This window comes from Stenella coeruleoalba, assembly GCF_951394435.1.
Source record: "Stenella coeruleoalba genome assembly, chromosome: 2".
NCBI lineage: Eukaryota > Metazoa > Chordata > Mammalia > Artiodactyla > Delphinidae > Stenella > Stenella coeruleoalba.
Genome location: NC_137147.1, coordinates 3,031,110 through 3,057,946, shown reverse-complemented (window position 1 = coordinate 3,057,946; position 26,837 = coordinate 3,031,110). Strand labels below are relative to the sequence as shown.

At 42.3% G+C, this 26,837-nt stretch overlaps 1 protein-coding gene and 1 long non-coding RNA gene across 13 annotated transcripts in view; one reads left to right on the top strand and one right to left on the bottom strand.

Annotated features, from left to right (window-relative positions):
- PPP2R5C (protein phosphatase 2 regulatory subunit B'gamma) overlaps positions 1-26,837 on the top strand; it is a 132,157-nt gene that overhangs the window by 12,236 nt on the left and 93,084 nt on the right. For 6 of the 11 annotated variants that reach the window (XM_079914253.1, XM_079914249.1, XM_079914251.1 and 3 more), the window contains exon 3: positions 1,830-1,992. In XM_079914253.1, coding sequence (XP_079770379.1) covers positions 1,830-1,992 — 163 coding nt within the window. Of the gene's footprint in view, positions 1-612; positions 1,273-1,829; positions 1,993-24,889; positions 25,553-26,837 lie in introns of those variants that run through there. The other 5 variants (XM_079914254.1, XM_079914256.1, XM_079914255.1 and 2 more) reach the window with 5 other exon arrangements.
- LOC307182767 lies at positions 492-26,837 on the bottom strand. 2 transcript variants are annotated; one of them, XR_013827255.1, is made up of 3 exons: positions 25,733-26,837; positions 2,747-2,849; positions 492-620 (listed from the first exon to the last, which is right to left on the bottom strand). It is a non-coding gene; the product is annotated as an uncharacterized lncRNA (long non-coding RNA). The 2 variants fall into 2 exon arrangements; XR_013827256.1 differs by lacking the exon at positions 492-620 and adding an exon at positions 1,331-1,681.

The following is a 26,837-nucleotide window of genomic DNA, read 5'->3' as shown; positions in this document are numbered from 1 at the left end:
ACTGTTGGCTGTAGGAGAAAAGGGAACCCAGGCCCTGGCTCACGGTTCAGAGTTCTGTTTGGCGTGGCAGGATGGCTTCTTGGAAAACTCTTTCCAAATATCCTTGAGCACCTTATTAAAAAATAAAGCAGCTCTCACTTCTTAGTAAAAATCCCATTCAAGGATGAGAGCATATAGTTGGGGGCTCAAGTCAGTGTGTCTCTTTGGCGCTCTGTAATCGGAAGGGGATTGGCAGGGTCGTGTTTCTAGGACGAGTTTGATGGGCTTTTTAAAAGAGCCTGTGTGCACATACAGAGTCCATCCTTGAGCAGACAGGAGGGTGTGGGAGGAGGGAGTGTGTTGCATAAAGAATCTTGACAGCGGACACTCACCTCTGTGGCTGTCAGCCGTCACTGCTGGGGCCGAGCACAGCCAAGCTCCACAGGGCTCCTGGGCAAGCTCGACCCGTTAGCCTGCACGGATGACAGGGGACCCCTGGCTCTGCTGCGTGTGCCCTCACACTCATCCACCGCCTCTGCTTGAGTGCTGGCAATGCTCCTCACCTTGCATGTCAACTGCACGTCGTGGGACAGCCTAGTTGTCACGGAGCAGGCTGGAGATGAGCACACAGAATCTGGAGCCTGGAGACGAATGCAAGGAAAGGCTAGAAACAAGGGCATTTCCTGTTGCTCAAGAGGAAAGCGCCTTTCGGTAGCCTTTACTGGTTTTTGAGGGCTGAATGTGAGCAAACAGGGAAAGCTGTCATTTATAAGGTATTCAACTATACTAGTTTCTTGTCGGTGCTGTACAAATGACCACAAGCTTAATGGCTTAAAAGAACACAAGCTCATTATCTTAGAGTTCTGGAGGTCAGAAGTCTGAAATGGGCTGAAATTAAGGTGTCAGCCTGGCCAGTCCTTTCTGGAGGCTCTAGAGGAGAATCGTTTCCTGGGCTTTTCCAGCTTCTAGAGGCCACCTGCACTCCTTGGCTCAGGGCCCCTTCCTCTGTCATCAAAGCCAGCAGCGTAGCATCTTCCATCCTCTGACCTCTGCTTCGTGGCCTCCTTGCCTTCTCTTGTCTCGCAAAGACCTGTGTGATTACGTGGGGCCCTTCCTGATGACCCAGGATCATCTGCCATCCCAGGATCCTTAACATCATCACACCTGCCAAGTCCCTTTTGCCAAGTAAGGAAACATATTCATAGGACCCAGGAATTAGAATGTGAACATCTTTGGAGGGTCACTATCATCAACCTATAAGGAAGAAGTTTGAGAGAAGATATGGGAAATTAGGTATATCTGTGAAGTCTCTTGAAATGTAGCATTGGTAGGGGTGGGATGTAGCCTCAAACTCCAGCAACTATAAGGGCTTGAGTTGTTTACAGTAGCGTGAAGGAGACTATCCCAGAGCAAAACTTGCATTTTTAAAAATTTTTATTTATTTTATTTATTTATTTATTTATGGCTGCGTTGGGTCTTCGTTGCTGCGTGCGAGCTTTCTTTAGTTACGGCGAGCGGGGGCTGCTCTTCGTTGCGGTACTCGGGCTTCTCATTGCGGTGGCTTCTCTTGTTGCGGAGCATGGGCTCTAGGCGCGCGGGCTTTCAGTGGTTGTGGCACATGGGCTCCGTAGTCGTGGCTCGTGGGCTTAGTTGCTCTGCGGCATGTGGGATCTTCCTGGACCAGGGCTGGAATCCGTGTACCCTGCGTTGGCAGGCGGACTCTGAACCACAGTGCCACCAGGGAAGTCCAAAACTTGCATTTTTATGTGTATTTTTTGCCTGTGCTAATTGTGCTATAAAATACAACCATTTGACGTACTCATTTGTTTTTGTTTTCATTTTGGAAACAGATTCCCAGCAGGAAAAACAGCCTTGTTGCTGCCCCGTCTGCAGTATCTAGTAAAGTAAAAGTGCCAGCCCCTCAGCCCGTAGTGACGAAAGACAAACGGCAAAATTCTTCCAGGTTTAGCGCCAGCAATAATAGAGAACTTCAAAAACTACCATCTTTAAAAGGTAATTTTTATTATTCGTCTTTCAAAAGTTAAAAGTTTCCCCATTTAGGGGGAAAGAGTAACCTTTTGATAGTTTGCTAGTTTCTTGTACCTTTGCTGTGTTTAAATTCTGTAGGGTTATTTTTTCTTTATTCAGTTTTTTTAGATTGAATGTCACTAACTTAACCAACTAATATTTCAAATTCCAGAGCCATTTAAGATAAAAATGTAATCATGAGTACATTACAGGTACAAAACACTTAAAAAAAACACACACACGCAGTGGAAAGACTTTAAATCTTTTCCTGTTAATTGTAATTAAGCTAGCCAATTTTCTTTTAAGTAATTCTCTTCTTTCATTTGTCTTAGAGCTCCAGAAATTCAGAAAGGAGTAACTACAAGTAGAGTAATTGTAAAAACTGTGGTAGAAGCTCTTCATTATTCTGGTGTTGGGGAAGTGAGGGCTGTAACGATAGTCCCCTATGGACTTGCTCCTTGTGAGTCATTTGGGGAGTACCTCTACCCAGGGTTTCCTACTTGAGACTAGTCAGGGAACAGTGCTCTTTGCTTCAAACGTCCCCCCAAACAGCACAGCCACCCCTTTCCGTCTGAGGGTGTTCAACCCCTAAAAGTGCTCCTCTAGGAGATCTCGAAGTACATAAAACCTTATTGGGGAAATAGGGTAAGGGCCCCAAAGTCAAATGTGAACCTCTGAACACTTTCATGTTTACTAAAATATAAGCCTAGTGTAATGAAACATCAGACAATTTTCATACCTTACATTCATAGCAGTGGGTCTTCTGCAGTCAATTTTCATCACGTATGAAACTGGAGCAGGAAGCTTGTCATCTCTACAGGTGTATTCCAGCGCCTTCCGCACTGCAGGGCAGAGAGCCAGAGCTCAGTGCAGGTGTCCGGGATTGCTGGACAGGGGGAGGGGTAGATGGAGAGAGGAAGAGGTGGAGGGATGGAGTAGTGGATAGAGGGAGGGATTTATGGATTCACGGATGCATTTCTGGCCCCTCACTTGCTAGGAATCCAGGCTCTCCTCTCGCTGCATTTTACAGAGCTTGTATCTGGCTTATATTTGGTTTAGCTTTGTAGTAGATGACATGCATATAGGTCATTTTTGAGGAGTCTCCCCTCCCAGATAGTCCATACCTTTCTCATGCTGTTCATTCATTCATCAGATACTGTGTGGAACACCTGGAAACCGGCCCTGCTCTCGGTTCGGGGGGACCAAGAGCCTGCTCTGCTGGGGCCAGCACCCTCGCCCACTGGCCTGCTGTCACTCCTCCCCAGTGCTCTGAGGAGGCCCAGCCGCAGCACTCAAATGTCTGCGGTGGAAAAGGCTTCCCATAGCTATTGCTGAGCCTCCAGGGTCCAGGCCCTGTCCCTAGTGCCCATCAGGGATGTGCTCTGCCAGGCAGAGCCTGTACTTACACTGTGCCCGGAAGGAGCACACCCACATATCCAGAATTTCCCACTGGTCAAGGCGTGCCCCTCACTGGCCTTGTCTGGTGCATCTCTATGCATGTTAACGTGATTTTGTCTGGCTCAGACAAGAAAGGAACTGATTGGAATTACATTAAAGGTATATTAACTGGGGGAAGATTCATGTTTTATGATACTCTTTTTCCATCTAGGAACCTGGTGCATCACCTCCATTTTTCGGGTCTTGTTTTCTGACTTTTTAGAAGGTTTTATGATCTTCTTGGGATTCTTTACCTTTGCATTAAATTTATTCCTAAGTGCTTTATAGTTTTTGTCACTCTTGTGATGGGGTTATATTTTTTTCATTTCTACTTCTAGTTAGTTCTTACCAATCTAATGAAATGCTGTTGGTTTTTAAAATATTTTCTTATTCTGTCACCTTATCAAATTTTCTTATTGATCTTAGTAATTTTTTACTAGCATCTGCACATATAGTCTTGTCATTTGTAACTAGATACTTTTCTCTCTCTTCCAATATTTATACCAACACATACTGGTGGTTTTAATTTTATTATGCCGTTAGCTAGGACCAGTAACACAGAGATAACAGAGGTGAGAGCAGGCCTCCCTGTTACCTCCCATTTTGGTGAAAGGCTTCCGCATTTCCTCGTTTCATGTGAAAATGGCCCTTGGTTTCTGGTGAGTCGCCTTCACCCAGCCTGCTCCTGCTCCATGGTTCACATTTGCATGGCTCTTACCAGCACCACCCTGGCTGGTTGGTCTTCAGCTAGCACTGCTGCTGAATTTTATCAGGTGCCGTATGGTTTTTCTCCTTAAGATGTTAATTTAATAATTGCCGTGTTGATAGATTTTCTGGTTTTGAGCTATTCTTGCATATTACCGAGATAAACCTCAATGTTGTCGCAGTATGTTATAACTTTTCTACGTGCTGGGTTCAGTTTATTAATTTTCGTTAATCTGCTTTCATATCTACTGTGTGAAGCTGGGCCAGAGTTTTCTTCCTTTTTTGTACTACTGTATTTTGTCAGATCTAAAATGTGTTGATCCTGGCACTTTGTGATCTTTCCTGAGGATGGTCTGTCCGTTTTTATGCCACTCTCTCATGCTGCCATCCCATGACAGGGATTGTAAAATGCACCCGATTTTAGCAAAAACCAAATGTGGAATAACAGATGCATCTTACAGTACATGACATAGGGTGAAAAGGTTGCTTTAGAACTCAGCTGGGCCTAGTGCTTTGCTCAGTGATAAATCTGCAGATTCCTTCCACGTTAGGTCAGTTTAGAGTAGGTCACGTATTGAGTGGTACATTGTGTTCTTTAATGAATCTTTTAATTTCTTTTACCTCTGTGGTGGTGATGTCTCCTTATGAGTTCATTTATTCTTTTGATTATTTTGTTTTCAATATATTTCACTTCCACTTTTATCTTAATTACTTACCCTGTTTTGTTTTATTTTATTGTTTTCCTCATTTATTAAGTTAAATACAGAGTTCTCTTAAAGCCATGTATTCCTCTGAGTATAACTTCAGCTCTATCCACAGATTTTCTTTTCTTTTTTTTTTTCAAATCATAGCCTTTTTTTAAGAGTTTTATTGAGGCATAATTTACATACTGAAAAATTCACTAACTGTAATTGGAAATTTTGATTATTTCAGTAAACATGTAGAGTTGTGCAACCATTACCACAATACAGTTTTAGAATATTTCCATCACCCATCAAAAAAATCACCTTATGCCCATTTGCCATCAATCCCCACTCCTATCCCCAGCTCCAGGCAACCACTCATCTGTTTTCTGCCTCTAAATTTGCCTTTTCTGGACACTGCACATAAATGAAGTCGGCAATATGTACTCTTTTACATTTGACTCTTAATATAATGTTTTTGAGGTTCCTCTACTTTGAGTGGTTTCTTTCTAATGCTGAATAATATTCTCTATTATATGAATATCCTACATTTTATTTATCCATTCAACAATTGATGGATATTTGAGTTGTTTTTTTAGCTATTACGTATAACGCTGCTCTGAACATTTGAATACAAGTCTTTGTTTGAACATATATTTTCATCTTTCTTGGGTAGATACCCAGGAGGGGAACTGCTGGCTTGTGTGGTAAGTTTAGGTTTAGCTTTTTAAAAAAACTGCTGAACTGTCTTCCAGACCATTGTAAGTTCCCGCCAGCAATGTATGGGGTTCCGATATACCCACATTCTTGCTAACACTTGTCATCGTCTGTCTTTTTGATTATAGTCTTTCTTATGGGTGTGTACTGGTATCTATCTCCTTATGGTTTTAATTTGCATTTCCCTACTGGCTACAGATATTAAGCATCTTTTCATGTACCTGTTAGCCATTTGTATACGTTGTGGGGGTTTTTTTGGCTGTGCTGCGTGGCGTGTGGGATCCAAGTTCCCCAGCCAGAGATCGAACCCGTGCTCCCTGCGGTGGAAGCGTGGAGTCTTAACCACTGGACCACCAGGGAAGTCCCTGTATATCTTTTTTGATGCAATGTCTATCAGATCTTTTGCCTGTTTTTAAATTGCCTATCTTCTTATTGCTGAATTATGCCAATTCTTTATGTAATCTGGATATGAGTCCTTCATCAGGTATATTATTTACAAATATTTTCTCCCAGTTTGTGTCTCGAATTTTTACACTCTTTAATAGCGTCTTTGAAGCCCCCAAATTTTGAATTTTGATGAGGTCCAATTTATTCCATTTTTCTTTTATAGATCTTGCTTTTGATGTTGTATCCAAGAACTCTTTGCCTAACTGAAGGTCACAAAGTTTTTTTTCCTGTGTTTTCTTCTAGAAGTTTTCTAGTTTTAGTTCTTATATTTAGGTCTGCGATCCATTTCAAGTTAATTTTTTGTGTAGTGTGAGGTAGAAGTCTAAATTCATCTTTTTGCACATGAATATCCAGCTGTCCCAGCACCTTTTGTTGCAGAAGCTGTTTTTTCATGGAGTTGCCTTGGTATCCTTATCAAAAAACAATTGACCACAAATGCAAAGTTTAATTTCTGGACTCTCAGTGTTATCACATCAATCTATATGCCTGTTTTATGCCAGTACCACGCTATCTCATTGTGGTATCGCACTGTTGTTTCAATTTGCGCTTCTGTTATGAGGTCGGGGGCTTTTACAAATGTTTATTGGCCCTTTTCCATTGGACTGCCATTTTCTTAATTTTTTTTAAAGAGTTTTTATTCTGGATATGAACTCTCTGTTGGTTATATATGTGTTGCAAATACTTTGTTCCACTATAGTTTGGCTTTCATTTTAGCCATTCTGGTGAGCTGGTTTCAAAGTTAACTGATGATGAGTGAAGTTAAGCATCTCTTCATAGGTTTATCGTCTGCTCAGATATATTATTTTGTGAAGTTCTGGTTTAAGTCTTTGGGCCCTTCTTTCTACTAGGTTGTAAGATTTTATAAAAAATAGATTTGTAGGAGTTCAGATGTAGGTCCTTTGTAGATATGGGAATTGCACATTTTCTTCTACTCTTGTGTCTTGAATTTTCACTCTCAAAGGTGTTAGCACTTTGAGAGTACTTTGATCTGTTTAATATATCTTTGCTTTCCACAGAGTAGTGAAGATGTTATCTTATGTCTGTTTTCCTAAAACTTTCTTTGACCTTTCGCACTGGACTGTACAGTCTATGTAGAGTTAAGTTTTGTTTCTGCTGTGATGCTAGAGGTCACAATTCCTTTCCCGTGTGGCTCTCCGTCTGGCACAGCACCCTTGTCGAAAAGGTCACCCTTCACTCACTGTGGTGTTATCTTTGTTGTAAATAAAGTACCATCACTGTGCGGACCCATTTCTGGGCTCTGTTTTGTTCCCCTGGCTGCCTGAGCCATGTCGGGAGAACCACTGACACACCCTAGGAGGTGTTGGTGTCTGGTAGTGTAAGTCCTTCAGCTTTTTCTTCAGAATTGCCTTGGCTCTTTTCATTTCCGTATAGGTTTTAGAATCAGTCATTTGTCCAAGAAGTCCTGCCTTTTAGTGGGGAATGGTATTTCAAGACCACAGTCTGGGTGCTAGGATTCTCGTTGCTATTGGAATGGTCACTGTTCACAGGACTTTGTAGTAGACCAAATTAGAAAGTAGGGTTTCTTCAGGATATAGCACATCAGGAGTTCATACTGATACTTTCCTTTCAAATGCAGGTTTGCAGGCATTTATTTAACTTCTGTCTTAAGTACCAGATAATTATTCATTTACTTTGTCCCACATTATACACAGTGTATTTTCAGAAAAATGATACCAACATTGTGACCAGTGTGACGACTGAAAGGTTAAAATTTTTGCATCTTTTCATTTCCTTCCCCCTCCGCCTTTTATATAGTTTAACTGCCTTCATTCTCAGAGCACATAGTCGTGACAAACTGTATTCTCTCCCTCCCGTCCCTGTTTACACTTGTTCTCCACGGGAATATACAGCGGGCGCTCACCTCCAGTCTCTGTGCTGATACCCCTCATTATTTTGGTGTGAAGCGTCCTCTCTAGGACACTTTTATTTCAGACTTCAAAGAATGTCTGGATAGAAAGTCCTCGGTTCATGTTTTCTTTTCATGAGTATCTTAAGGATGTTCCTCCACTTCCGTCTGTAATAAAGCATTGCTGTCAGACTCTGATGTCAGTTTAATTTTCCTTATCTTACAAGTTACTTGGTCTGTTTGCTTTGATGCCTAAACAGGTTTTTCTCTTCTTTAAAGTCCAGTAATTTCGGAATATATCATTCTGGGTCGACCTTCCCACATACGTGCTATGTTCTTTAAATGTGTACTACCAAATCTCTTTTTCTTGGACTATTATTTTGAGGATTTGTTCTGTTCCCTCGCTTTCGTTTACTCCTGTGGAGACTCCTATTGTATAAATATTGAATCTTCTTTGCCTGTTTTTATGTTTGTTGTCTCCCTCTGGGTTTTTATCATTCCTTTTTGATTTAATTTTTTTCTCTTTTTCATGTACTATTCCCTGTAGGGCATTTTATGTTGTGCTTATTTGCTCTTGTATTCTTTTCAGTTAATCTTCATTTCCGAAATTATTTTTTCCGTTTTTTTAATTCTTTACAGAGTTATTACCTATTTCTGAGTTTTTCTGTTAATATTCATGTAGTCCTTTGACATTACGCTATTCCTTTAATGTCTTTTGTCTCATCCTGAACTGTTAGGCTGTAGTTTTTAATGTCCTTGTGGGACGCCTCCCTGTCATCCTTTTACTGCTGCATAGGTGTCGTTTAGTTCCTTTTCGCTTTCTCCTTATGAGAACTCCGTGTAGGACTTGACTTTGATCCCTCCTCATGCTCGTGTGTGTGTGTGTGTGTGTGTGTGTGTGTGTGAAATTAGAGAAGAGGAGCTTGGGCTCTAGAGCTCTAGCTTCGGTTATTTTTGTGAAACTTTCTAAAATGTGGTGGCTTACCTCCTGAGTGCCCTGATTTGGTTCTCTTCCCCTGCTAATATTTGGACCTTCTTTTTCCATTTCCTCTCCTGCCCCTCTGCTGTTCAGTCTGGATTCTCTTCCCAGCAGTTTCTCACCAGTGTGACCTAGTTCTGGAAGAAAGCTACGGCTGCTGAATTTTGAGGGTTCCAAGGGCCCCTTCAGTCTTGGCTGCGGGCTCCTTGCCCTCATCCATTGTGGGGTACAGACCCCTTCTGCTTTCAGCTGCTGTTCTCAGGTGGGTTCACCCGGCTCTCTGGTTATCTCAGAGTTCTCAGCTCCAGAGGACGCCCGTCGTTCCTCTCTACCGTCTTCCCCCAGACACTGATAGCACACGAGCCTGTGGCTGCTGGTGGGCTCTCCTATATGCTCACGTGTCTGTGGGGACACATTTTCACCTAATTTTGTTGTAGATGTTGGCTGTGGGTATTTGACTTTGCCTGCTTGGTTGCACTGTATGATTTTATGCAAGAATTTGGGGTGGTTAAAAAAACTCTGCCACAATTTTTTCAAAATATCTAAAACTTGGAAGCAACCAGGATGTCCTTCAGTAGGTGAATGGATAAACAAACCATGATACATCCAAAATATGGCATATTATTCAGCAATAAAAAGAAATGAGCTACCGGGCCATGAAAAGACCTTAAATGCACATTACTAAATGAAAAAAGCCAATCTGAAAAGGCTGCATCCTGTATGATTCTAACTACATGACATTCTGGAAAAGGCAGTGGAGACAATAAAAAGATCAGTGGTTGCCAGTGGTTGGGAGAATGGGGGGATGAATAGACAGAGCACAGGAGATTTTTAGGACAGTGGAACTCACCATATGTTACCATAATGGTGAATGCACGGCATTTTACATTTGTCAAAACCCACAGAATGCACAAAGCGAACCGTAACGTAAACTGTGGTCTTTAGTTAATAGTAACGTATCAATATTGTCTCACCAGTTGTAAGAAATGTGCCACATTATTGCAAGATGTTAATAATAGGAGGAACTAGGGGAGGGTGGAGAGGGGTATGGGAACTCTGTACTTTACATTCAGCTTTTCTGTAAACCCAATAATTAAAGTCTATTAATTTTAAAAATGGCTGCCAGAGGCAGGGGGTGGGGAGGTAGGCGAAATGGCTGAAGGAAGTCAAATGGCACAAACTTGCAGTTAAAATAAGTAAGTCATGGGGACGTAATGCGCAGCATGGTGACTATGGTTAATAATAATGTATTGAATATTTGAAAGCCGCTACGAGAGTAGATATTCAAAGTTCCCATCACAAGAAAAAAAAATGTTGTAACTGTGTATGGTGATGGATATTAACTGTTAACTAGACTTATTGTGGTGATCATTTTGCAGTATATACAAATATCAAATCATTATGTTGTACACCTGAAACTTATATAATGTTTTATGTCAATCGTACCTCAGAAAAGGAAGGCTGCCACTGCCATCTCTTCAGGCTCCTCCGTCGTTGAGTGTCTGAATCCCAATCTTTTTAAGCCCTCCATACAGTATTACTGTTTTATTCTGTTGATGACCATTTAGATTTATCTACGTATTTATCATTTTATTCTTCATTCCTTTTTGCATCTCAGACTTTCCATCGGAGGTCAAAACCTTGTTTGAATACATCATTTAGAATTTTCTTTAATAAGAGTCTGCTGGTGGCAAACTGTTTATCTGGAAAATGTCTTCATCTGCCCTCATTCTTGAAAGATAATCACTGAATATCTAATCGTAGATTTTTGTGTTCCTTCAGTACATTGAAGATAAGTATTTCATTGCCTTTTGACTTGCATTAGTATTGAGAAGCCAAATTCATTCTTATTCTTTTTTTAAAAATTTATTTTAGTTATTTATTTTTGGCTATGTTGGGTCTTCATTGCTGCGCACGGGCTTTCCTCTAGTTGCGGCGAGCTGGGGCTACTCTTAGTTGGGTGCGCGGGCTTCTCGTTGCGGTGGCTTCTCTTGTTGCAGAGCACGGGCTCCAGGCACGTGGGCTGCAATAGTTGTGGCGCGCGGGCTCAGTAGTTGTGGCTCGTGGGCTCTAGAGCGCAGGCTCAGTAGTTGTGGCGCATGGGCTTAGTTGCTCCGCAGCATGTGGGATCTTCCCGGACCAGGGCTTGAACCCGTGTCCCTTGCACTGGCAGGTGGATTCTTAACCACTGTGCCACCAGGGAAGTCCCCAAATTCATTCTTTTTGAAAGTATTGTTTGTAATTTCTGGCCACTTTTCTGATTTTGACTATGACATTGATTTTTTTCCAGTGATTCCATTGCCAGGGGTCCAAGTATAGATTTCTTTTTTATCAGTCTTTTTTGCCATTCACTTTGAGTCTGTGGATTGTTATACTTCCTCAGTTGTAGAAAGTTCTCAGCCATTATTTCTTCAGTTGTTATCTCTGTATTAGTTTCCTTTATTTTCCCCCTTTGGCTCTAATCAGATGTGTATTGGAATCTTTCGTTTACTATCTTTAAGATTGTATTTTTCAACCTTTTTGTGACTTACCGTGCTATATTCTTTTTTTATTTTTTAACATCTTTTTTTTTTTCTTGGTTGCATTGGGTCTTCATTGCTGCAGGTGGGCTTTCTCTAGTTGCGGCGAGCAGAGGCTACTCTTCGTTGCAGTGCACGGGTTTCTCATTGCGGTGGCTTCTCATTGCGGAGCATGGGCTCTAGGTGCACGGGCTTCAGTAGTTGTGGCACGTGGGCTCAGTAGTTATGGCTTGTGGCCTCTAGAGCACAGGCTCAGTAGTCGTGGCACACAGGCTTAGTTGCTCTGTGACATGTGGGATCTTCCTGGAGCAGGGCTCGAACTCGTGTCCCCTGCATTGGCAGGCGGATTCTTAACCACTGCGCCACCAGGGAAGTCCCCTCTTTTTTTTTTACATTTTTATTGGAGTATAATCTCTTTACAATGTTGTGTTAGTTTCTGCTGTACAACAAAGTGACTCAGCTATATGTATACATATATCCCTATACCTCCTCCCTCTTGAACCTCCCTCCTACCCTCCCTATCCCATCCCTCTAGGTGGTCACAAAGCATTGAGCTGATCTCCCTGTGCTATGCAGCAGCTTCCCACTAGCCATCCATTTTACATTTGGTAGTGTGTATACATCAGTGCTACTCTCACTTCTTCCCAGCTTCCCCTTCCCCCCACCTCATGTCCTCAAGTCCGTTCTCTACATCTGTGTCTTTATTCCTGCCCTGCCACTAGGTTTAGCAGTGCCGTTGTTTTAGATTCCATATATATGCGTTAGCATACAGTATTTGTTTTTCTCTTTCTGACTTACTTCACTCTGTATGACAGACTCTAGGTCCATCCACCTCACTACACGTGCTGTATTCTTGATCAGAGTTTCACGTTATCCATGGTGAAGGACCAGTTTTCTTTTTAATTTTCAACCCACCATGGACTAGTACTTTCATAAAATAGAGTAAAAATAAGTTACTAGAAAAATGGAATATAAAATACAGCCACAAAGTTTTAAATTTCAGATATTCTTTTTTCATTTATGGAAGTTCTATTTTTAATCTGCTGTGTGACTTTTTAAAAGTATTTTCCTATTGCCTTGCAGAAACCATCAAATTTGTCATTTCTTTTAGTCAGCACAGCTGCTTTATAGTCTGTGTGAGATATTACCAACATCTGAAGTCCTTGTCACATTTTGCTCATGACGTCTTATTTCCTGTATACCTGACTCCTTTTTAGTGTATGCTGGTCACTGTACTCAAATGTCTGAAATAAATTGAAACCTAGGATAAAAGTATCATCTTCAGCAGGGATTTGTTTTTGCTTCTGCCAGACAGCTGGGGTCACTACCAGCCTGAGAGTGCCATCAACCGCAGCACTAGTGTGTGACTTGTTAAATTAGCCAAGATGATTGTCCTGTAAAGTGTCCCCCTTATTCCCTGTAGTTCCTGAAAATGGAAACCTTCTGTGGATAGAATATACCAGGGGTGGCGCTGTGTAACTCAGGAGACAGTTTCTTTATTGTGAGAGATGCATACTGTCTGATGACTAGCAAAAGTGATGCTAGATTTTACCGCTGTATTACAGTAAGGTGGTGACCGATTGATCTCTCCATTGTACAGTATTTCCCTTTGCAATTCAGAAGTACCAGTGATAATCTACAAGGTATATTGTGGCACCCTGCCAGTGTCTGTTCCCCATCAACCAATGGAAATCCTATTTCCATTAATGCTTTCAGTCAACTCAGGAGAAAGACACTAAAGGTATAAGATTTAGAAACAAAGAGGTGAGATTGCTTTTACATGCAGAGCTCATTAGATACCTGAAAACATCCAAAAAAATCAGCTGAAAAACTAGTGCAAACTATAAGATAATTCAGGAAGGAAGCAGGAGGTGAAAGCAAGATGCAGAAATCAACAACCTCCAAATAAACAATTAACAATTATTTAGAAGACATAATGGAAGAGGAGATCCCATTTACAATAATAGCACCAATAATGAAATATCTGGGCACACACTTGCTAAGAAATGTGCAAAACCCACATGAGGGAAACTTAAAAACACCCCTAAAGGAAATGAAAGTGGCCTTGAACAACTACACACTACACTCTTAGAAAGGGGACTTGAACATCTTAAAGATGCCAGTCCTCTCTGGACATTTTAAAAATTTAATGGAATCACAACAAATATATACCAACAGCTTTTTTTTGCAATGAAATGAGCCAACTCAAAGTTCCTGCTGTTTGTAATAATATCATTATTGTTGTCAATCATTTTAATATGATATAGCAATAATTACGTCAATGAAATTAGAAATAAAGATTTTCAGTGTAAGATAAAGATAAAACTATGAAAATTCAAGAAACAAGTGAAAACACTACAATGTTATGAATGCACAACTAAAATTATATATATATATATTCTAGAATATATGTTTATGTTCTAGCTCCCTCCACTGAAAGTACCTAAAAGCAACAGCAGTCCAGTAGCAACGACCACCCACTAGTACCCTGATTTTGGTCTCTAATATCATTCCCCACTGAAAGGAATCAGGGTTCGTTGAAAAATGGCTGATTCCAAGTCTGGGGCAGGGAAGGTACAAACAAGCCTGGGGGGACATCTGACTGTGTCACAAATCAAGGAAACAAAAATAAATGAGGCCATGCCAAAAAATACACAGCAGCTAGTCCAAGTATCACACAATGGTTAAAATTATGCACCTGAACATAAAAAAGAGTATGGGGGCTTCCATGGTGGCGCAGTGGTTAAGAACCCGCCTGCCGATGCAGGGGACATGGGTTCAAGCCCTGGTCCAGGAAGATCCCGCGTGCTGCAGAGCAACTAAGCCCATGGACCACAACTACTGAGCCTGCACTCTAGAGCCCGTGACCCACAACTACTGAGCCTGCGTGCCACAACTACTGAAGCCCGTGCACCTAGAGCCCGTGCTCCGCAACAAGAGAAGCCACCGCAATGAGAAGCCCGCGCACCACAACGAAGAGCAGCCCCCGCTCGCCACAACTAGGGAAAGCCCACGTGCAGCAATGAAGGCCCAGCACAGCCATAAATAAATAAATAAATAAATAAAATCTCAAAAAAAAGAGAAGAAAGTATGATTTTAGTAGATTAAAACACACTGACATCAATGAAACACATAATGATATTCAAAAAAGAGAAAGCCAAAAAACATTTAGTTTTCACCATTTGAGGGAAACTTGTAACTGAAAGGCAAAGAATTAAGCTTACCCTCACTTTCCAGTAGGAGCTGTATGTCAAGATAACCAAATAGTTCTATTTGGCAAGAAATAGCTCTGCTTTTAGAAGAATGCCAGATTAAACGTTGAAATCTCTAGAGAAACTATTGACTCAGGCAAGGATTATCAAGTGGTGTCTAATGCTTTAATGGAAATAGGAGCATGATATAAACACCGTTTATTATTCCCATGGTTTTCAGCTGCTGTAAACCGTACTTTAATGTAAATCTTTTGTTGTTCACACTTTTGAACCTTTCCTTAAGCTGGAATCAAGGAAGGGAAGTACTGATCAAAGGCCACGCGTTTTCAAGAACCCTTTAGATGTGCTGTCCAGAGAGGTTGCACCATGAACACGTCTGCCCAGGGCGCAGGAGGTGCCTGTCTGTCCCATTGCCCCTTTCTAGTACTGAGGCCATTTAAATGCTTAAGTCATTCCTTAAGTGGAAAATAGTATTTCCTGTTTTTATTTTTTTAACGTTGAGGCTGAACGTAGTCTTCAGGCCCTGTTCGTTCAAAGATTTCTCTGAGTTAGTCCTTTCTTTTAATATTTTCGGTCTGGAAGGTAGAAGTGTTAAATGAAGAGACCAGTTTTTTTAGGTGACTAATGAATCATGAACTTTGTTTCTTGAGGCCGTTCTCCTTGTTTTAGGAAACAAAGGCCTAGGGAGAAGTCAAAGTTACAATGAAACAACTAGGGCCTGACGTTAACTGGAGACCCTGGGGCAGAAATTTAGAAATGCTAAGTGTTAGGCCATTTGGGAAAGAACTTGTTACATTATTGTTCGGAGAACTTAACTGAATTTTTAAAAATTGGCTTTTGAGTGGCAGTTAAAAATTTATATGTCTTGCCCTCCTTTTGTGCAAATACAATACTTCAACCTCATTCAAAGCAGTTTATTTTCTGATACAATTGAAAGTCTCGCCATACAAGGGATCATTTTTTACTGCTTAAAAATGAATTAGCATCTGTTTAGAGGAACTTTACCTCTTGCCCATTAATTGAAGAATAAAAATGGAATGTGAGAAGTTACCATAGTGCCTGTTCTAATTCTCATGGCTTCAGAAACTCAGCTTTCATCAGTCTTGTTTGTGCCACGTTTGATTCTGTGTCTTCTCTTGACTGCCCACAATAATGGAAGGAAACTTTCATCTTGGTGAGGCACGTGCCAGTTCACAGCAGATATTTACTGACCACCTGGGCTGTCTGGAGCGTGGGGAGGTGGTCAAGACAGTGACAGTGACCAGAGGTGGCTCTTGCTCTGAGGGAGGCCGCAGACCCAGACCCTTGTTCTGGCGGTAGCTGGGGAGCAGAGGTGCCACGGATGCTGCTCTCGTGAACAACTGAGAGCTGGTCTCATGTCAGCCTGAGCCCAGCCTCGAGCCACAGCCTGGCCCTAGGGCGGCCTCCTGTCCGCTCTCGTCAGGCCACAGACGTGGCTTTTACTCCAGGGCTGGTCTCAAGCCTCTGCCTGTCGTACCCTGCAAGCCCCTTCTGGGAAGAACCCAGGGAGTTGGTTTCAACTGGCAGCTGTAATCTTACGTTTCATGTCTAGCTCAGGCCTTCCCCAGACCTCACCTGGATTTCTCCCGGCACCTTACATCACACACAGACGCACACACTTTGCTTGCGTGCCCTTGCCCACGCCCTGCTGGCTCTGCCTCCTCCAGTGTTTCCTGAGCCACCCTGGCTCAAGCCTGCCTTATCTTTTTTCCTAAATGGTGGTAAAATATACATAGCATAACATTTATCACTTCAACCATTCGCAAGTGTACCATTCAGTGGCATTAAATAGATTCACATTCCGTGTGCCCATCACCACTGTCTATTCATCGTCCCCAACAAAAGCTCTGTGCCTGTTAATACCTCCCTCTTCCCCTCCCCCAGCCCTGGCACCTACCATTCTACTTCCTGTCTCTGTGACTTTGACTCCTCTAGGGACCTCCTACGAGTGGAATCATACAGAACTTTCTTCCTCATTTTTAAGGCTGCATAACATTCCATCGTGTGGGTGGAGCACCTTTTATCTGTTCATCATGGTGGACACTGGGGTTGCAGAACACACCACACGCTGCTCTGTCTAAAGTGTCACTGAGGGCAGAGGCTGTTTTGGTGCCCAGTCTAGCATCTGCCACGGATCCCCGAGACACAGGTTTACTGAAGGAATGAAAAGCCCTCTGGGCCCGTCTGCCTGTCCTTCCCACATCCTTCCATTTTCTCAGAACTGTTATGGGGCTGGAACCCCTCCCAGGCTTACGGCTCCCTGCGCCTTAGGTTCTTCTTTGTGAAGTGAGGTTTGTTGCTAATAGTCAACACGAAAGCACTTTGGCGTGTCACGTGTGCTCTGTGTACTTTGTGTGGGTTTCCTACCTTCTCAGAACAAGGAAGGGGGTGAGGACTTGCTTTGGCTTTAAAGGTTTTCCAGCCTAACTGTGGCAAGAACAAAAATAAGCAAAGGTCTCCCAACAGCGCGTTCGGGGCAGATTTTACACCGTCTACTCCGCTCGCCTCCGCTGGCCTTTCCTGGGATAAGCTTGTCCACCCTTTTAAACCACTCGCAGGACTCACTCAGATCAACAGGGCAGCAGGCGCCTGTCCCTTTGACCTTGCTGTTGGCAAGCAGAAGTGCCCTGGCAACCTTTGAACACAGCTGAATGCTAGGTATCTTTGATCTGCCTAAGGAAGAAGTCTATTTTAAACTGTAAGCGAAGCCAACTTTTTTAGGTTAGATATCCTACCCAACAAAATGTACATCACCCATGCCCGTGTAGTTTCCGGTTAAGTGTCTGCTCTGCCAGCAGTGTCAGTGCCTTGCAGTTATGACACCACAACTCTCTGGGCTCAAGACACAACCTTCTTTTGTTTGTTTGTTTGTTTGTTTGTTTGCGGTACGCGGGCCTCCCACTGCTGTGGCCTCTCCGCCGCGGAGCACAGGCTCCGGACGCGCAGGCTCAGCGGCCATGGCTCATGGGCCCAGCCGCTCCGCGGCATGTGGGATCTTCCCGGACCGGGGTACGAACCCGTGTCCCCCGCATCGGCAGGCGGACCCTCAACCACTGCGCCACCAGGGAAGCCCCCAAGACACAACCTTCTTTTAATGAAAGAAACTGTAAACCTTCTTCACTAAAATATGAGCATACTTAATTTGCCCGTAAAATTGCCCGGGGAGATGAAAATTAAAACCTTCAGCCGAATTTAGAAATGAAAATGTGAAAGTTTTATTCAGAAATGCTACCTACAAATGGCAGTTTGTTTTAAAATAAAAGCCCAAATAAAGTGACAGAGGAAGCAGAGAATAAAGAATAACTCCTTTTCAACCTTCATCTTTGTGCAGTACAGAGATGCTTGTGTTTGCGTCCTTGACAGGTGGACGCACTGAGAGCTGTGGTCTGTCTGCCCACTTTCGGTTCTGGAAGGAGCTCTGCACTGAGCCCAGAAGGGTGCCTTTCCTCCGAGTCAGCTCAAGCCCTTCAGAGCGGCAGGAAGGTTCTCATGGGAGCGTCCAGAAGCGTGGCTGGAGGGTGCCATGGGGGGCATGAGGGCTGGGCACAGACAGCAGTGGAGGGTGGGTGGGAGCCTGGATGGGGGCTTTGCATGCAGGGGGTGGGACGTGTCGTTCTCCAGGTGGTTAGATGGCGTACCCCTCTTGGTTACGCGCCACGGGGACGAGGCATAAAGAGTGGTGAGGGAGTTTTGCAGGATCAGAACTGGGTGTTACTGCTTGATTCGGCCCTTCATTCAGTCAGTTTGATGGAACGCCTGCTGTGTGCCAGGCACTGTCCTGAGGCTGACGGGGAAGAGACCTGTGGCCCAGAGAGGGAGAGGAAGACTTCCCAGAGGGGTTAGTCCAAGCAGAGACCCCGTCAGTGGCTCTGCGGCACCCTCACACTGCAGCCCCAGGGTCGAGACCCTGTTCTTCAAGTGCTACAGTGTCCACTGCTTCCAGCACCTTCCCTATAATGGCTGGAGCAACGTGCGGTGGGATCCTCCTTCAGTGGCAGCTGCCCCCTCCTGAGCCCCCCGCTCCATCGGTGACGTTTGTGCCTTCTAAAAGCCCTGGCGGTGGGGTGATCACAGACAGCCCCTTTACAGGCGAGGAAAGAAGAACCAGCCTGGAGTTACTGAGGGCGGGCGGCCTCTCCCTGAGTAGGCAGTGAAGACTTATGCCCGAGCCAGTGATGGGGCTGCACGTGAGCCTTCTCCAGTGTGTTTGCTGAGTCCTTGTTTCATCCGTGAGGAAAGTACTCTGGCGGCTAATTGAACCTCGAGAGCTTAGATGAGCCTATTGATTCAGTGCAAACTTGCAGTAAAAATTTAAGGAGTCCGTAATGGATTCTTCAAGACGGGGAGTCAACATCCTGTAATTTGTTGGTTCAGTTTGTCATGCCTAGTTGAGGCTAATTTTGGTTTGTGTGTTTTTACATACTTGATCTCATTTATGCATCACCATAAATTTTTGCATCATATTTCCTGGGTTCCCATCACAGCCCTTTCTCTGTTCTTAGCCTGTGCCTGAGAGGCAGCATTCACTAAGGGATTCTCCCTGCTGTAACTTAATCTACATGTCTTTTTTAAAATTGTTACTTTTAATTTTCATCAAAGTATTGTGTGCTTATTTTAGCAATACTGAACAATATAGAGAAGTTTCAGAAAGAAGAACTACCCATAACCATAACACTCCACGGTGACTACTGTTGATATTTTGAGAGTGTTCCTTTTTATGATCATACTATTTCTGAAAAATTATACACTGCCCTTCTCACGTATATTTTTACTTTACACATTCATAAATATTTTTGATGGCTGTGTAATAGTTCACTGTGTGGGATAATCCCTTTGACATTAAGGTTGTTTCTGGTATTTTAGAATCCTAAATAAAAATGTGATGCTGTCAAAAAGAATAAAATACTTAGAATTAACATAGGAGGTGAAAGACTTGTATGCTGAAAACTACAAAACATTGCTGAAAGACATTAAAGAAGACACCAGTAAATGGAAAGCCAATGTGTGTTCATGGATTGGAAGACTTAATATCGTTAAAACATCAGTACTGCCCAAAGAGATCTTCAGATTCAATACAATCTCTGTCAAAATCCTAACAGTGTTTTTTTACAGAGATAGAAAAATTCATCCTAAAATTCACATGGAATCTCCAGGGACCCTGGATAACCAAAGCAATCTTGGAAATGAAGAACAAAATTCTTACATTTCCTGATTTCAAAACTTACTGCAAAGCTGCAGTAATCGAATCAGTGTGGTACTGGCATAAAGATAAACACATACACCAATAGAGTAGAAGAGAGCCAAGAAATAAACCGTCACAGGTATGGTCAAATGGTTTTCAACAAGGGTGCCACCCACTCTGGGAAAAGGACAGTCTGTTCAACAAATGGCGCTGGAAAAAGTGGATATCCACATGCAAAAGAATGAACTTGGACCCTTATTTTACACCAAACACTAAAATTAACTCAAAGTGGATCAAAGACCTTATAGGAAAACATAGAGGAAAAGCTTCATGATGTTAGATTTATCAGTGATTTTTTAGCTATGACACCAAAGCACAGGCACAAAAAGCAAAAGTAGATAAATTCGACCACATCAAAATTTAAAACTTCTGTGCAGCAAGGGACACAATCAACAAAGTGAAAAGGCAACCCACAAAATGGGAAGAACTATTCGGAGATCATCTATCTGATAAGGGATTAACGTCCAGAATTTATAAAGGACTCCTACAGCTCAACAAGAAAACAAGCCGTTTAAAAAAATGTGCAAAGGGTAACTTCCCTGGTGGCGCAGTGTTTAAGAATCCGCCTGCCAAATCCACCTGCCAATGCAGGGGACATGGGTTTGAGCCCTGGTCCGGGAAGATCCCACATGCCACGGAGCAACTAAGCCTGTGCGCCACAACTACTGAGCCTGCGCTCTAGAGCCCGCAAGCCGCAACTACCGAGCCCGCGTGCCTAGAGCCTGTGCTCCGCAGCAAGAGAAGCCACCACAGTGAGAAGCCGGCGCACCTCAATGAAGAGTAGCCTCTGCTCGCCGCAACTAGAGAAAGCCTGCAGGCAGCAATGAAGACCCAACGCAGCCAAAAAATAATTAATTAAAAATAATAATAATCCGCCTGCCAGTGCAGGGGACACGGATTTGATCCCTGGTCTGGGAAGATCCCACATGCCACAGAGCAACTAAGCCCATGAGCCACAACTCCTGAGCCCGCGTGCTGCAACTGCTGAAGCCCACGCGCGTAGAGCCCGTGCTCCACAACAAGAGAAGCCACCGCAATGAGAAGCCCGTGCACCGCAACGAAGAGTAGCCCCTGCTCGCCGCAACTAGAGAAAGCCCGCGTATAGCAACAAAGACCCAATGCAGCCAAAAAAAAAAAAAAAAAAGTGCAAGGACTTGAATAGACATTTCTCCAAAGAAGATATACAAATGGACAGTAAACACATGAAAACATGATTAACATCACTAATCATTAGGAAAATGCAAATCAAAACCGCAGTGAGATACCACTTAACACCCACTAGGATGGCTACTATCAAAAAACAGAAAATAGCAAGTGTTGGTGAGGATATGGAGAAATTGGAACCCTTGTGCACTGCTGGTGGGAATGTAAAATGATGCTGCCACTATGGAAAACAGCATGGCAGTTCCTCAAAAAACTAAAAATAGAATTACCATACTTTGCACTTTTGGGAATATACCCAAAAGAACTGGAAGCAGAGACTTAAATAGGTATTTATATATTCATATTACAGCAGCATTATTCACAATAGCCAAAAGGCAGAAATAGCCCAAGTGTCTATCAAGGCATGGATAGAACAAAATGTGGCATACCCCTATAATAGAATATTATCCAGTCTTGAAAAGGGAAGAAATTCTGACACATGCTACTACATGGCCGAACCTTAAGGACACTTACGCTGAGTGAAGTAATTCAGTCACGGAAGGACAAAAACTGCATGATGCCATTTATATCAGGTACCCAGAGTAGTCACATTCATAGAGACAGAAAGTAGAACGATGGTGGCCAGGGGCTGAGAGGAAGAGGATGGGGAGGAAGTGTTTAATGGGGACAGATTGCCTGCTTGGCAAGATGAAGCGAGTTCTGAGGAGGGCTGGTGGTCATGGTAGCACAACAATGTGAATGTAGTTATGCCACTTAGAGCTGTACACTTAAAAATGATTAAGATGGTAAATTTTATATTATGTATACATTAGCACAGTTTTTTTTGGTTTTTTTTTAAATTTATTTATTTATTTTTGGCTGCGTTTGGGTCTTCATTGCTGCGCGTGGGCTTTCTCTACTTGCAGCGAGCGGGGGCTACTCTTCGTTGCGGTGTGCAGGCTTCTCATTGCGGTGGCTTCTTTTGTTGTGGAGCAGGGGCTCTAGGCGCACGGGCTCAGTAGTTGTGGCACGCGGGCTCAGTAGTTGTGGCTCGCGGGCTCTAGAGCACAGGCTCAGTAGTTGTGGCACACAGGCTTAGTTGCTCTGCGGCATGTGGGATCTTCCCAGACAAGGGCTCGAACCCGTGTCCCCTGCATTGGCGGGCGGATTCTTAACCACTGCGCCACCAGGGAAGTCTCAGCACAGTTTTTTAAATAAATATCTTTTAAAATGTGATGCTCACTCATGGCTACTGCATTTTTGGAATGGACTCCCAAAAGTTAAATTACATAAACAAAGGATCTTTACATATTGCCAAATTATTTTCCAAAAGGATCAGAATAATTTATAGATTTGTTGGCAAGGTTACAACATGCCTTTACCAGTATTAATTATAATTTTTTAAATTATTGCTGATTTGATAGGTGAAGAAATACTTTTTTCATATAATTATTGAGCGGTTATAGTTCTTTTGTAAACTGAATCATTTGAACACTGAGGTCTCAGTGTTTTTCTAATTAATCGCAGTATATTATTAACCTCTTGTAGTTATAGCATTTATACTTCCTTTTGATTTTTGGAGGGAACATACAGAAATTTGTAAATTTTTTAATGTGAGGAATATCCCCTCAAGGTTTGTCCAGTGTTTTTTAATCATCCTTTTCTGGCTTGAGAATTGATATACTCACTTCCCTTTTCTTCTCAAAGCTGTGGGGATTTGTGGGGGGTATGATTTGACTTTTTAAAAATTTAACTGTGTTTGTTTTTTTATTTAACCCGTCTCAGATTTTATTTTGGTAAGACTTAAATTGACTTCTGCCCACATATAGCCAACCAGTTGTCTGAATAATCTTCCCCTTTCCGTGGATTTGAGCTTCCTTCCTTATCCGAATATTACATTTGTACAACTACACTCACTGTTTTGGGAGCTGTTGCTGTCTGTTCCAAGCCCTGTCTCTTAAGCCCACATCACACTGTCCTTCGTTCATAAGCTTTATAGTTGGTAGGACCAGCCTTTCTCATGAGAAATGTTCTCATTCTTCATGCTTTTAATTTTTCCAAGTGAACTTGAGAATTATTTTGTCAGATACCCAGAAAAATAAGGAGACTCCTCTGAATTTTGAATGGAATTGCTTTAAAACTATAAATCAATTTGGGGAAGTGTTAACATCAGCTTATTTATAGTATGTATGCTTCCAGTCCCGAAACACACCTTATCTTTATTTGTGCAAGTCTTTTTTTTTTTCCTCCATATTATTTATCTGCTTGTTTGCTTATTTATATTTTAGAGTATGTTTCATCAGTGATTTCCAGATCACAGACTTTGAGTCCTTTAAAGAACTACTTTATATGCGTAAGGCTGCAAAACAGCATGGGGGAAAATCACTAATAAAGTTGAGATCCTTTGATCTGAGATCATTAGGGAAAATACATCAACAAGTGTCTTCACTTTTTCTTTGACTTTAACCTGTATATTTTATACAAAGAGTCTAGGAGTCTTTCCATGTTATTTCTGCATTCCACTCAACAGCACAATCTTAGGACAGGCACATTTCCCCATCTCATCTCATATGAAGTATTAAACTGTTTGAGAACAGGTCCCTCTGTTTTTAAAGTAAGATCTACAGTAAGCATCTGCTTCCTGACCCCGCACAGAGCCCCCTGCAAGCCTCGATCCTTAATGCTGAGTTCATCTGGCACCATTTCCTGCGTGAGGAGGTGATAGTTCTGGGAGAGCCATCCTTGCGCATCTGATGCACCCAGAGGGTCAGCAGCCAGAATCTCAATTCACAATACCTGACTGGGAGCACAGGCTGTGCAGACAGCAGAGGAGCCAGGCAGGTGGGAGGCCCATCACATGACACCCACTCCCCATTGCTTGTTGTCATTTAATTCATGGCCAGCTTTGGAATCCAGCAGCTTCCTTCAGCTCTGCGGACGGGGGCAGGGGTAGGATTTGGTTTGCTTTCATTTATTTTCTTAATGGCTATTGATACACATAGTAAAACCTACCTTCTTACTAACGTAGGGGAACTTAATAAGCACTCCCAAACAATTGTAGCACTTCATTTGCTCATTGAAATGTGTGGAGTGCCAGCCCACAGATGTACTGCTAACCCCGGTCCATTTCAGGTGTTTCTTACTGTTGTGTATTATGTTTAGAAACCAAAGGGCTTTTTGGTTTGTGTTCACAAGCTGGGAAAGGGGTGGGGGGGGGGGTGCGAGGGGCGTTGTGTGAGAATTTATAGAAAGAGAAGACATGGTTTGGACAAACTTAGTTGTGTGTGTGTGTGTGTGTGTGTGTGTGTGTGAAGGAGTGAGTAATTTTTTTCAGTTCTGCCTGGCAAAGAGGTTTTTCTCATAGCTTATTCATTTTCATTTGGAGCTAGTAATAGCACTTCTTTTTGTAGGGAATCATCTCTCCAGCACACACGTATACCCCCTCCCCAGGCCAGGATACTCCAATTCAGAAATGATGTCCTTCTTCTTCAGCTTTTCACATTAACCTTTTTTGAAGATAGGAAATTAAGATCTGAATAATAGCTTTTAATACTAGACCCATTTTAAAAAAAAGTGAAATATCTTTTTTAATTAAAAAATTTAATTTAAACAAAACGTAAAAAATTAAATAAAAGCGGTATGTTGACATCTTTAAGGTACAAAAATAAACACTTGCATTCTATTTTATGACTTTAACTTTCACAGCCAGGTGGTATAAATAACTTTAACTTACAGCACTTTCTACCTATTAAATTTAAAGAAGCTTTCATTTTTCATATAATTTTTTAACTGAATTTTTCCAATAAAAAAATTAGATCCCGAAAAAGGTGTTTGAAGATTATTAATTCGTAACTTGGTAGTAGGAAAGGTTGAACAAGAGTCCAAACTGATGAATTGGGATTGTGTAATATTTGGATAGCCAATTTGCTTTAAAAAAAAACAAAACTAGGTTGCCAAAATACTAAATATGATACAGATATTTAAAGTAATTAGAATAGAAAATAGGAGGTGGCCAGGCGGGTATAAGGTACCAGTGAATTTGGGGTACCAGTTAGAGAAATGCTAAAATTTAAAGTTCATGTAGACACACATGCACACTTTTTTTTTTTTTTTTGTGGTAGCTCTCTCAGAATCATGTGTTTATAGTCTGGCCAGGGTTGTGGCCTCAGTCCTGCCCCTTAAGAAATGGGATCTTTGCCTAAAAGTTATTGAGAAATGAAGACTGCAGAAAGCCAAAAAATGTCCAGGCTTTCCATGCACACTGACAGCCAAACAGAATGCTCTTTCCATTTGCAGTTTTTTTAGTGTCATTTTAAGTTGCAGCTTCCGGCCAATCAGCGAGCCCCGTGCCTGCTGACATCACGAACCAGCCAGTTCCCTCCAGCTGCAGAGAGCTTCAGTTTGTCTTTTTTTTTTAAACTAAAATGGAGGCTGGTTTCTTGCCTTAAGGAGTACATTGCCTTTCCCGCTGAAGTCTAGATGTTGACATGTAATAAAGCGGGCAGCAGGATGGTGGTGGATGCGGCCAACTCCAATGGGCCTTTCCAGCCCGTGGCCCTTCTCCATATTCGAGGTAAGTTATTGTGTGTTTCACTGAAACGGAACCTTCTGTGGTTAGTTAATAAATGGCTATTGTGCTTCAGATAAGAAAAGCAGGAAGTCCTTTCTAGTAGAATTCACCCCGTTTTGCGGCAGACCTAACCAGAGGAGGCTGGGTGTGTCACTGCAATTTGGCATTTTACGAACTACTTACAGAATTTGAGTCTTGAGAGAGGCCTTGCATGCATAGTTCAAAGCTGGTTTTTCTGCTTTCTGCTCGCTCTCCCATCCCCCTTTCAGAGCCGTGCTGATGTCAAAGGATGTGAAGTCACTGCCCGGGGAAGGCATTGGGCGGGGGGTAGGAAGGAGAGGCGGGCGGCACGCCTGGCCAAGTTGTCCGTGCGCAGAGTTTCTGTTACATCTGTGTTGCTTAACACCCTGAAGGTTTCACCGGGACACACGTCTGAATTAACGATGAATTGCAGTCAGAAAATATGCAGAAATGATTAGAAAAGAACTTCTTTAAAAGGATTGTTTTCGTTCTTGCCCTGGAGCCTAAAAGAGAAATAGACTCGTGCTTTGAAATATTGGAATCCGTCGTGGGTCATAATTTCTGAGCTGTTAGCGTTTTTATTGAATAGTAGGAGATACTTTGCACTTAAATAGGCTTTGTATTGACATTTGCCTTTAAAATTTTAAATGGCAACAAGTTTTCGATGAGTGTATAGATCACTTTTAATAATTACAGTTTGCCACTTGTAGTTTATACGGAATTGGAGTTCAGAATTTAGCTTAAAACACAATTAGCATAGTAATTAATAATTATATTAAAATATAGGTATCAGGATAATCATATACTTTTTCTTAGCATTTAAAAGTATTTGTTATACAAATTTTTTGTTCATAATTGGGTGAAGTAGAAAATGGATGTTAAGCTTCATCATACCACTTTAAAATTTATACAGTATCACAGCTCTGTCCCTAACAGAACAGTTCTGTCAGAATCTCCTTTAAGGACCCATGTCAAGGAAGGGTGGGGGCAGGATCTCTAGGTGACTAATAGTCTGTATGACTAAAATACCAGACAAGATTTTTCAGATCCTAGGGTGTTTGCAGATAAAGGAAATAAAACCACATGAATACCCAGTCTGTTGGAATAAAATGGGTGTTGCTTTTCTCTCCAAACCCTCTTGAAAGAAGCTGGTGGAAATTAATGTCCACAATGACCAACCTGTAGGTCACATTGTTTTGTAGTGCACCCAGGAAAGAGCAAATGTTGACCACAGATGGCACTCAGGTATTTTAGTTGCAGGAGCCAA